General features: G+C 45.5%; 1 protein-coding gene across 2 annotated transcripts; it reads right to left on the bottom strand.

The window, feature by feature from the left end:
- Positions 1–1,134: 1,134 nt before the first annotated feature.
- Positions 1,135–11,823, bottom strand: LOC311375774 (titin-like). Of its 2 annotated transcripts, none has more exons than XM_084490835.1 (4): positions 11,727–11,823; positions 11,175–11,280; positions 4,500–10,769; positions 1,135–4,349 (listed from the first exon to the last, which is right to left on the bottom strand). In XM_084490835.1, exons 1-4 carry the CDS (start codon positions 11,745–11,747, stop codon positions 4,333–4,335), a joined length of 6,414 nt encoding a protein of 2,137 aa, XP_084346961.1. In that variant the 5' UTR covers positions 11,748–11,823; the 3' UTR covers positions 1,135–4,332. The 2 variants fall into 2 exon arrangements, with proteins under 2 accessions (XP_084346961.1, XP_084346962.1); XM_084490836.1 differs by having other exon boundaries at positions 4,500–10,766.
- Positions 11,824–12,313: the final 490 nt, after the last annotated feature.

Raw genomic sequence — 12,313 nt, 5'->3', positions numbered from 1 at the left:
CACACACACAGGTAGAAGCTTCAGGCAATGGGACTACTAGACAGGCCTGTGACCAGGAGGGCAGTGCCCCCTTCAGCCCACCTGTCTCCCCCCCCCCTGACAACCCAGACTTCCCTCTCTCTGTTCGGTCTCCCACCCCCGGCTCACCTGGAAGGGGGGGTGGGCAGTGTCGGCACTGAGTCCTGATGGCCAGACACCAGACACTGTGGTCACGTGACACTTCCTTCATAGAAAAAAACATATGACGTTCTGTTTGATCATTGGGATCTGTCTGTTCGAGAAATGGACTTCCTTCACATCGCTTGAGGTTTGGAGAGTGATTTCATCGGGACGGCGAAAGAAAAGGCCTAATTTCTTTTTAATTTCCAGATTTTTATCAAATCATTTTTTTTGGTGAGACATGCTATTGGGGTGGATATATGGTTGTCGTAGATACAGTTTCGATGAGTATGGACTTTTATTCCCGTAATTAAGATTTTCCCTTCAAGATTCATACTGGTCTACCCAGGTGTGCACGCTAATGTGTTTGTAGACTAATTATCGTAAAGGCTTGTGTGTGTGTGTGTGTGTGTGTGTGTGCGTGTGTGTGTGTGTGCGTGCATGAGTGCGTGCGTGTGTGTGATCAGGTGCAATAGCATTGTTTACTGTCCTGAGGTCAAGGGATCTGGAATAAACCATCTCTTCTCCCATTATGTTTTTATTTCTTAGTTATATTTTTTGCTTTGGTTTTTGGTTCTTCACTCCCTGCGAGCGTGCAGAGGTACAGGGCATGACATCACCTGCTGTGACATTGACTGTTTCCAAAACCGTCTGCCTTTCTGAACGACGCGACGCCACCACGACCGCTCAGACAAAAGACTGTGTGACTTAAAACCAGGGAAGCGACCGGTTCCTCCTGCTTCTCTTCTCTCTCTCTCTCCTTCATCTAGACGCGTGCACGATGAGGACTCTTGTGTCGGACCACAAGGCAAAACCGCACGGGCATTAGTCGGCTTTTAAGGCTCAGGAATTCTTTCGGGTCAAGAAAAAAAAAGTCCTATTTTTCTTTTTCGTGTGTTTTTTGGGGGGCCCCATCATCAGCCCGCTGTACGGGTGGCGGTGTGGTGGGGGGGGGGGGGGGGGGGGGGAAACACGCCAGTCCTGCTTCAGACGAACACAGCGAGCGGGAAATCCAACACCAGGACCGCGGCTCGGTTTTTATCTTTTTCTGCCACACACACACCACAATACCCTCAGCCTGCTTCTCTCTGTCCGCGACGGTCACCTGGGCTCCCCCAGAGGAACCGGGATTCATCGCTGCACGTTCTCTTTGGTGACGGATGTGAAAATACCGAGTGATGGATTTTGGATCATGGGGTGTGCACTGCTTTATTTTTTAATATTCACTAACCTGTCCGCCTCCTGGGTTCATCTTCTCACTGCCTCCATGTCGGCGGTGGGTCCGTTCTCGTACGGGTTGGTGACCCAGTACCTCACGTGTACGTGCGACCCCCCCCCCGCTCCGGGACTATATGGCTGTGTGCTCTGTGTTGTATCTGTTGGATTCTGTGTATGACTGGAAAGGTGGAGAAGTGGGAGACCCGCACTGTACAGTATAGTATTAACGTCTAAACAGAGAAGATCCCTACTAAGCCTTCACTACACCAATAGAAGGGGTCAATATTTCCTGGGGCACACAAGCGCCATTCTTTTGTGTTTTGTAGTTTAAAGAGTGACTGTAGTACGAGAATCTCTCACAGTGAATCCGAAATAAATATGGGGAAAACGGAAATGATGGTTAATTACGCGCAACTTCTGACCCGTCGTCTTTTTTGTTAGGATTTACAGATTAAGGCCCTTGTCATGTTGTGTATAGGCCTATTCATCATAATATAGTTGAATGCGTCTTGTACTAATGGCTGAGGGCCCATGGAGGTGTCGTCAAGCAGGAGTAGGCCTATATGTCTCGGTTAGAATCTGATTTGTACAGCAAAAAAAATAAAAAAAAATAAAACAAGCTTGCCCCACTACAACATATGCTAAAAGAAGACTTTAAAACCAATCATCCACTAATTCTGTAGTCCTACATCGTGAAGACTGTGATAATGTTGTCTTGCTGAGTGTTCTGTGCGGTTTTGTCAGCCGGAGTGTAAAATGAAAGGTCTCTTGATGGATTTCAGTACTGACGAAAAAAAAGCCATGTGTTTCAATTAATTTACACAATCTTAAAATTATGGATTTCTTTCGACATTCCTAAATGTAAAGATTATTATTACATTTTTAAAGGCCTTTTAAAGTGAGCTCAAATCGCTTCAACCTTCTCCCAAGAAAAACTATGTTGTGTTAACATACTGACAGCCATGTCATTTTTACTTGCTTATCTTTATAAAGTAGAACAGACAACAAATCTATGCATTAAATTCCCAGTACATTAGAGAGTTTATTGTCGTTGTTGCAACCGGAACACCCAGCCAGAAAACCACTGCTATATTTGGGCAAGCATGGCTTAGACTATATTATGGACCATTTGGGAATTTGCACAAGGTGGTCTTGAGGGCTTGTTTCTCCCTTGCAAACTGTGGAAAGAGGAAATGTCAAAGGAATTTGGGAAACTGTCAACTGTTAACTATTTAAGATGTATTTACTCTTTAACATTGTGGCAAATGTATTGCAGGAAAGAATTAAAGATGTCAAAAAATTAATTTGCTGTGGTCTTTTCCTCAGATTTGGGTTTGCTGCCACCTACTGGGTACAATTTATAACAATTATTACGCTAATTAGTGTTTTAATGAGGGAGTGGGAACTGGAGTCAAATACTCGAGTGGGATGATATTTTGCGAATAATATATAAATAAAATTAACTTAAAACAAATATTGTTATAAAATATATTTTCGGAGAATCCATGCTTGATATGACACAATAGATATTTAATAACTTTAGTTTATTACTGTGTGTGAGTTGCGTCGGTGCGCCTTGATGGTGATCACCAGGCGGAGAGCGAGACAGTGGCACCCTTTTACCCAAGGGGCTTTATTGTAACCCAAAATTGTCATAGTTCGCATTGGCAAAATATGCTTCCCGAGTAATAACATTTGCTATACAAAAACGTAAGTGAAACATTGCACTGAACCTTCTCTCTGCTGAAGAGGAATTACACATCCAGTCAATTCTAAACATTTGACACCGCGTCCTTTGGTTTTTATTGAAGCAATAGCTGCTCATCGCCAGTAGATGGCGACTTCCCTCTGTTGACGAATTTGTATAAACGAAAATAACACAAATAACCTCGTAAGACCAACTTATTTTCCGTCATTTGATTTATATGCCCTGGGTAGATCCTATCAGCAGTCCCAAGACACAAATTAATGTTGCACAGAGTTTGAAGAGATGACTGAAGAAATATATTGTTATTATTATAAGTATTATTATTATTAATAATTATAAATATATAAATATATTATTATTAGGTGTCCCAACCTAATGGTGGACACCTGCATGTAGCTCAGCGGTTGAGTGCATGTCAGTAATGCAATGCAGAAGGTTTACAAAGTGAATCTCACCTCAACCCAACATGCTGTGAGAAACGCCACAAGATCTAACGTGGCTTACTATGGATTATGCATTTCCACATGCACACTCGCCATACAATGTCTGACCTTGCCATTGTTGCTTGAAATTATATTTGTACATCTCTTGACACAATAGAATAGCAGAATAGCATAAATGCATCGTCCTGCGAAAACCCTACTTTGTCACGTTCTTCCAGTTCAGGGAGAAGATACTACTGTATTAGTCCTACTACCCCAAGTTTATCCTTATTCAGTATGAAACCAATCGTTTTATAGCCTCAGAAAAACAAGGGTCACTTATATGTTTAAATTGTTTTGTATACACACATCTCAAAAGTGGTCAAATCGTTTTTTGCCATGAAGAATAAGTGTCCCTTCATATGTCAAATGTAATAGCACAGGTACAAGTGAGTGTCGATGTTTCTATAAATATGAGAGTTAATAAACAGAAATGAAGCTCTGCCAAAATATTAATAACATGAATATCATAACAAAAGGAATCATCAGCCACTAATTTCTTATGCGAAGGAATGCAAGCTATATATATTTTGATCTATAGTAAACAAATATGTATATGGGTACATAATCGAAATTAAAAAAAAAAACATTGTGCCAGAATGTGTCACTATTAATGAAATGGAAAGTGCGTTTTGTGAGAATATTCCTCTCATCCACTATACTCAGCCAGTTTGTATTAATAATTAAAGGACCCATCGATTTCCATCACATCCATCCCTTAATAAACAGCCTTATTGGTGAGTGGAGAGGGTGGACTTTTCCCAGCTACAAGCTTGTAGTTTCTGAAACAAAAAGCAAATCAATTATTCAGTTAATACAATATGCAACCTTCAAAACACCACAAAAACACAATTGACAAGACCTAAACATGGAATTAGATACTAGCAACTGGGCATAAACATTTGAGCGTGATGATATTTATTCAGAAGTACCTATCATCTTGGTTCCATCCATGGTCTCGGCTGGGACACCGATCCCGTACACGTTTTCCGCGGTCACCCTGAAGAAGTAAATGCCCCCCTCCACCAGATCAGAGACGCGATGGGACAGACGCGTGCAGGACTCGGTAAGGTTGGTCCATCCTATCCTACTGATGTCACGTATGTCCACGTGGTAGTTCTGCACAGAGGCTCCTCCCTCATTCTCAGGCGTATCCCAGGCAACGGTGACACTGTTCACGGTCACATCCTTGACGGCGAGGCTGGCCGGGGGACCAGGGGAGTCGAGGACCCTTACGTTGAGGGTGAGCCTTGCAGATCCAGCATCATTCTGTAGTTTTACTATGTATTTTCCTGAGTCGTCGCGTGTGGCCTGCTCCACTGTGATGGACGTGACAGAGTCAGACGTGCTGATGAGCCCTCGGATTCTCAAGTCTGCATCTGCCTTGTCCCAGCTCACATCCGGGGCCGGTTTTCCAGTAAACGGTACGGTCAAGGTGAAAGAGCTGCCGGCTTTAACGAGGATTGCCTTGCGCATCTCGTTGCTGATATTAAATTCGGGTTTCTGCTCTCTCTCCATGGCCACCTCCGGATCTGTCTCAGGACTGGGCTCACTCACGCCCATTTTGTTGACAGACCTGACGACAAACACGTACTCCTCCCCGGACGTGAGCCCAGTTACTGTGAACTCTGTGTTCTCTGTGTTTGAAACATCTTCGCTCCAACTGTCCTCCGATGTTTTCCTGTACTCCACCCTGTAACTGGTCACCACTGCTCCGCCGTCAAACAGCGGCTTGTTCCAGGACAGAGTGATGGAGGTCCTGGAGGTCTCCATGACGAGGGGCCTTGCAGGTGGGGAGGGAAGAAACTTTGGATCCTCCGCCAAAAAAAGTGCGGACGGCATACTTGGCTCACTTAGCCCTGCCACATTCTCTGCAAAGACTCTGAATTCATACTCGCATCCTTCACGCAGGCTGGAAGCTTTAACCCGGAGGTCATACACAGGCTTTTTATTGACACGGGTCCATCGAAGACCCTGCTTCTCCCTCTTTTCGATGACGTAACCGCCGATGCTGCTGCCGCCGTCAGTGGCCGGTCTCCTCCAGCAGATGGTCATGGCTTCGCTCGTAGCGCTTGTAACCTCGACGTCAGTAGGAGCCGATGGAACAGTGAACGGATCCACTGCCTTTGTGGGCTCGCTCTCGAGAACCTCACCCTCGCCGTGTTTGTTCACTGCCCTTACCCTGAACATGTATTCATTTCCTTTGAGCAGCTTGGTGATTTTGCACGTCGTTGACGTCAGGTCCCCATGAAGCAGAGTCCACGCAACGCGGCTGGTTTCACACTTTTCGACGATGTAGTGCATTGTTTCAGCACCGCCTGTCTCCGTAGGGGGCCCCCAGTTCAGGATGCATTTTTCCGCTGAGAGTCCAGTTATAGCCAGGGGTCCGGCCGGAGGGCCTGGTCTGTCGAGCACCTTGCAGCTGAAGGTTTTAGAGGCGGTGCCACCACTGTTCTGCACAGTCAGGATGTACTGTCCAGAGTCTTTTCTGGTACTTTCTTTGATAAGCAAGGAGGTCTGCATCTTTGTGGAGGTTATCTCGAACCTCCCCTTGGTGTCAATTCTTCTGCTATTCTTAGACCAGAATGCCATGGGTTGGGGGCGTCCTGTGATAGCAGCATCTATTCTCAGGAGGACCCCTGCGTGGACCACCACCACCTGATTACATCTGTCGTTCACGACAATATTGGGTGGATCCACATCATGCATGGCTGTGACGGGTCCAGTGCATTTCGAAGGTGGACTTAGGAGTTCAGCTGCGTTCTTGGCAATGACTCGAAAATCATATTGATCATCCTCAGTGAGGCCTGTCACGTCAAAGCAGGTCTCCTGTAGATTTGTAAAGTTGCACTTGAGCCAACAGCTCTGTGGGAGCTCCCTGCGTTCCACGATGTAACCGGTTATTTTGGCACCACCATCATATTGTGGTTTGTCCCAGGAGAGGGAAACAGAGCTACTGGTTATGCTGGTGACTGTGAGGTTTGTTGGAGGATCGCACTGATCTCTTGCAGCCACGGGTTCAGAAGCCTTACTGCAGGGCCCCACTCCCGCCATGTTTTCAGCACAAACACGGAACTCGTATATCAGGCTCTCCTGAATGCTTGTGACCTTCAACTGGTTCTCAGTGAGAGGAATTCTGTTTAACTTTATCCAAAGGATGCTGCTTTGATCTTTGTATTCGAGGTGATAGCCAGTCACTGGGCTTCCTCCATCACTCTCTGGCTTGCTCCATTCGACCAGCATGACAGACTTTGAGGCATTGGCGACATGGATAGCGGCTGGTGGGCCTGGAGGTTCAAAGGGATACTGGGCCACAACCGGTTCAGAGTCAACAAAGTTACTCTTCCCGTATCGGTTTTCTGCTGCGACACGGAACTGATATTCTGCACCCTGAGTAAGACGGCAGATCTTGATCGACGTTCTAGCCATCGTCGCTGATACAGTTTGCCATGTGGAGGATGTTGAGTCTCTCTTCTCGATAACATAGTTATCGACTTCACATCCACCCCGGTAGACTGGAGGCTGCCATGAAAGAGAAACAAAGTCAGCGCTGACTTCATCGATACTGAGTTCACTTGGCGGTCCAGGGGTTTCAAGAACATTGACAAATATGTTTGCTGATTTTGATCCAGATGAGTTGGTCAATTTTATCTTGTATTCTCCTAAATCCGTTCTGATTGCTTCTTTAATGGTTATTTCAGAGGATACCTCCGATGTACGTACATTTACCCTATTTGTCTCTTTTAGTGTTTCGCCATTTTTTACCCAAACCACCTCTGGCTGTGGTGTACCTTTAAAGGGAACATTGATTTTCAGATCGTTTCCTGCTCTCACACTGAATGCATTGCACATCAAATTAATGACGGGTCCAACATTGTTGTCTTTTATGGAAACAGGGGTCAACAGGGACTTAGGCTCACTCTTTCCCTGATCATTCATGGCGGTCACTCTGAAGAAATAGTCCCTTCCTGTTGTGAGCCCATTAATTGTAGTTTCTAGTGCTTTATGTTCAGCACACACTGTCCATGTGTCATCTTCCTTGGCCTGCATCTCCACAATATAACATGTGATTTTACTTCCTCCATCGTGGTCCGGCTTCTCCCATACGAGTCTGACACTGTTGGAGGTAACATCCTCGGCTGTGATTTTACCAGGAGACAATGGAGCCTCCGATATCTTGACGCTGTTGGTTGTCTCCACTGGAAGTCCAACACCAAAGTCATTCACAGCAAGCACCCGGAAACAGTAAAAGCTTCCTTCTTGGAGATTTCCAATCTTGTAAGAGTTCCTTACACAGTTGCTACAGACAGCAGTAAATGTCATTCTGGCCTCTTCTCTCTTCTCAACAATGTAGTGTGAGATCTTTGAACCTCCATCAATGTGAGGTGGCTCCCACGAAATGGATACTGAGTCTCTCTTTACATCCTTAACCTCTAAATTTGTTGGTGCGCTTGGTGAATCCAGCACGCTTACATTGATGAAGGCTGTCTTGGATCCACAGCAGTTTTCAAGTGTCAACACATACTTGCCTGAGTCAAGTCTGTTGACATTTTCAATCAGTAACTCAGTGTAGGAGCTGGTTACCTCAATATGAGTGTTTTCATTGAGAGTACCTTCTGCTTTTGACCATTTGACCTCTGGATCTGGCCTCCCTCTAATGGCAACCATAAGACGAAGGGTAGAACAGGAACGAACGTTCACAATCTTTCTGAACTCAGCATCCAACTCAATCTCAGGTGCCTCCAGTTTTTCTGCAGCCATCACTGGGCCAGGTAGATCCACGTATTCTCCATGTCCAGCAAGGTTTACTGCACAAATACGAAAGTTATACTCTGCATTCTCTCTCAGTCTCTTGACGGTGTAGGTGGTGTCCTCCCCTCCAGTAGGTGGCATGCATGTTGTCCAGTCATTGTCTGTGGCCTCTTTCATCTCGACCACAAATCCCGTGATAGATGCTCCACCATTGTAGATGGGCTTGGACCAGGCCAGAGACACAGTAGTGCTCGAGTGGTCAGTGACTTTTGGGTTGGTGGGAGGTCCAGGTGGGTACGTAGCTTCACAAATCTTAATGTATTCACTCGGAACACTGGGTGCCCCCACGCCGGCAGCATTCTCGGCTGATACTCGAAACTCATAGAAATGTCCTTCACTGAGTCCTGGGCACCGGAAACGCAAATCATTCAGCCTTCTCTTGTTGCATTTAGACCACCTAAGGCCATCTTTGTCACGTTTCTCAAGGATGTACCCATCAATCTCTGATCCTCCATCACTTTCTGGCCTTAGCCACTTCAGCAGCACAGAGTCCCCTGTAACGGCACTCGCTTCAGGGGCAGATGGTGAACTTGGTGTTGTGAAAGGGTTTTGTGCCACAAAGGGATCTGACTCAAGGGGTTCACCAACACCATACTTATTTACCGGAATAATTCTGAATATGTACTCTTTGCCGGACACCAGGTTATTCACTTTGTAACTGAGACTTTCAACTGATGGCTCGACTACAGTCCAGGAGACCCGGCTGGTTTCCCTCTTCTCAATAACGTAGTGGGTCACACTGGCTCCACCATCATTCATGGGCTGGTTCCAGTAAAGCGTGCACTTCTCGGCACTGACCACTTTGACTTTGAGAGGTCCAGCTGGAGGCCCGGGTCTATCCAGGACCTTTACATTGACCGGAACAGTTTTAGTTCCGCCCATGTTAGTGACGCTTAAGGCGTAGTTTCCCCCATCCACGCGTGCACTGTCCCTGACAGTCAGAATTGTGCGCGTGAGGTCAGTTTTGACCTCCATTTTGGGTGTGCTTTTATCGATTTCCTTTCCTTCCTTTAGCCACCTGACTTGTGGGAGTGGCTTTCCTGAATAGTTGGCATCAATAGTGAAGGTGTCGCCAGCCTTAATCACATACGTGGTATTGTACTTAGCATCCATGGATACGGTTGGTGCCTCTATGACATCCTCGGCGGTCACAGTGATACTCTCGGAAGGAATGCTCCAAACACCAGCACCGTTTCTGGCGGTGACTCTGAACCCGTACCTATCGCCACCAGTCAAGTCTGTGACCGTGAACTGGGTTTCAATGACATTGATGAAATTGGCCTTCATCCATTTACCATCTGGCAGGTCCTTCTTTTCTACCAGGTAGCCAGTGATGGTGCTCCCTCCATCGCTCTGTGGTTTGGCCCACTGTAGGGTGACATGGTCTCTTGTAATGACAACCACCTCTGGTGTCCCAGGTGGATCACATGGATCTCTAGCCACGTAGCACTCAGATATCTCACTATACAGGCCGGGTCCGGCGATGTTCTCTGCTAAGACTCTGAACTCATATTCAATGCCTTCCTCCAGCCCGGACGTTTTGAAACGAGCATCGGGAATTACAAGCTTGTTCAACTTGGTCCACAGAATGCTGTTCTTCTCCTTCCGTTCGAGGTGGTAACCGATGACAGGACTCCCCCCGTCGCTGGTGGGAGGCTCCCATTCAACCACCATGTTGTTCTTGGTCACCGTGGTGACGCGAGGGGTGCCCGAGGCCGCTGGCTTACTGAAGGGATACTGTGCGATGACGTTGGGGGAACTGATTGGGGCACTTCTTCCATATCTATTTTCGGCAAACACTCTGAACTGGTACTCATGCCCTGTCTTTAGCCTGGGGACTTTAATTGCGGTCCTGACCGTTGTTGCTGAGACTATCTGCCAGTCTGTGGACGAGGTGTCACGTTTCTCCACTACATAGTTGTCTATCTGGCAGCCGCCTGTGTATTCCGGTGGCTCCCAGGAGATGGAGACAAAGTCCGAGCTGACTTCCTCAATCTTCACGGGTGCTGTGGGGGGCCCAGGCCTTTCTAGAACAACTACTGTTATTGCTCCAGTCGCGGTCCCTGTGCTGTTGCTCGCTGTGACGGCGTACTGGCCGGAATTATCTCTACTGGCATCTTTGATACGAAGGCTCGTCGATGATGCCGTGTGTGAAATCTCCAGTCTCGACGTCTCTTTGATTGCGAGACCATCTTTTTTCCATTCGATCTTCGGTTTAGGCAGTCCGGTCACTGGCAGTTCTACCTTCAGGGTTGCCCCACATTTGACGGTGAATGTGCTGACCGTGATCTGAAGTGTCGGTGGGATAGTTTTCTCCTTGTCAGCAGCAGGTTTAGCCGTGTCCTCAGGTTTGCGTACTCCATTCTCAACTGACCTGACGAAGCGATCTGCTAAACAAAATTAAATACATGATTACTATTACAGCAGATAAACAGCCTGACTGGACATTTTATGAGATGATTGTGTTTCGTGAGTAAAACAGCATATGAACAACAAAGGTAATTTAGGGACAATGTGACACAATGTAATTGATAGCATACACTTTTTAAATACTGTTGGCTTATACGTTTCATTTAGATATAACCAAATAATAATGTAATAATATCATGATCATGGTCGATTTTAGAAAGCGTTCCATCTTACTGTACTGAGAAAGAATCTAGACATCATAAATATCTCAAACAAGAGTATGACACAACTATTGTTTTATTTAGGCCTACTTAAAATATAACATTCTAGATGTTGTATGTGTAACCATGTGTATGGTTTTTATTCTAGCATAGAAAATGACATACCATGACTGGGCGTCGACTGGGGATCCTTTGTGGTGAGCTGTACCTCACTATCCCGTGTCACACTTCTATCTGGAGCATGATCTTTGTCTTCAGGTCCTGTTTTCATCTAGGAAACATGACAGAAAAAGACGCAAAAACATACATGTTCTAAGGGTTAGAGTTGTGTACGGCACAGTTGCTTTGTAGTTGCCTACGGCATACACATAGCATTTCTTGAAAGACTTGCTATACTTACTGACTTAAAAGATAATTGTTTTTTTTATAAAAGGCCTTCTCTGCCAGCATTAGGGTAGTGGGGCAGTGATTCAGGGACAGGAAAGGCATTAAAAATAGGCCGGCCCAGCTGGCAAAACTGACAACTGTTGACTGCTGACTGACTGCTTGTGTTTCTGCCGCCAAGTTGTTAAACATTTCTTCCATTTACCAAATTGTACTTGTTGTAAAATTGTTAAAAGAGTTGATTCTAAGAAAATATTAGAAGTATTCCTTGGTCTGGTCATACACAGAAGTTAATTAAGCAACATTTTACAAGAAAATGATAACTGTACTCACTCCATTGGTGTTAGCTTCCATTCTTGTTGGTTGCTTGAATTTCCGAGTTCACGTGTGTCTCAAGAGCGAACTATTGTGCTGTGGTCACACAAGTGTGGACGTCTGTTTCAGACAGCTTTGCAAGTCACTGCTTTGCTTTAAAGGTATGCCGCAACCAAAATAACTAGGAATCCCATTGGCTATTACGGTACCCTAAATTGGGCCCGGCATATCCAGTGACTCACAAAGTGGGGCTTGGGATGTGATGTTGGAGGGGTTGTGAGATGAGTCCACCCCTATTTGTCCATATATAATAATGCACCTGAAATAGTTTCTAAGGACAAGTATGTAGCAATCCCCAAATCATTTTAGTGGTCTAAAGAAAATATATAGGCCTATGGAGATATGGAAAAAAAAAAAAAAAAAAAGTAAAAGTACGTATAAAGTAGCAATAGTACAAAATAGTATTTGTATAGATGTAGTTTTATTGGCCACACGTTTATCTCCTGTATGATATGTGCAGATTTAATGATATAAATATGATATTGAATTTCCTTGATGTTCTCCACAGTTGTGCACGATATGTACTTCCCAGTTCACACCACAGC

Source organism: Micromesistius poutassou, assembly GCF_964030765.1.
Source record: "Micromesistius poutassou genome assembly, contig: SCAFFOLD_6011, whole genome shotgun sequence".
NCBI classification, from domain to species: domain Eukaryota; kingdom Metazoa; phylum Chordata; class Actinopteri; order Gadiformes; family Gadidae; genus Micromesistius; species Micromesistius poutassou.
This window is presented reverse-complemented; position numbering and strand designations above follow the sequence as displayed.

What these genes read in the sequence shown, in the direction of transcription:
- LOC311375774 (XM_084490835.1), bottom strand. Translation starts at nt 11,747, where the DNA reads ATGGAAGCTAACACCAATGGA. An exon ending in TGGAAGCTAACACCAATGGA is followed by an intron (nt 11,281 to 11,726) that starts GTGAGTACAGTT and finishes CATGTTTCCTAG; the next exon opens with ATGAAAACAGGACCTGAAGA. An exon ending in CCAGTCGACGCCCAGTCATG is followed by an intron (nt 10,770 to 11,174) that starts GTATGTCATTTT and finishes AATTTTGTTTAG; the next exon opens with CAGATCGCTTCGTCAGGTCA.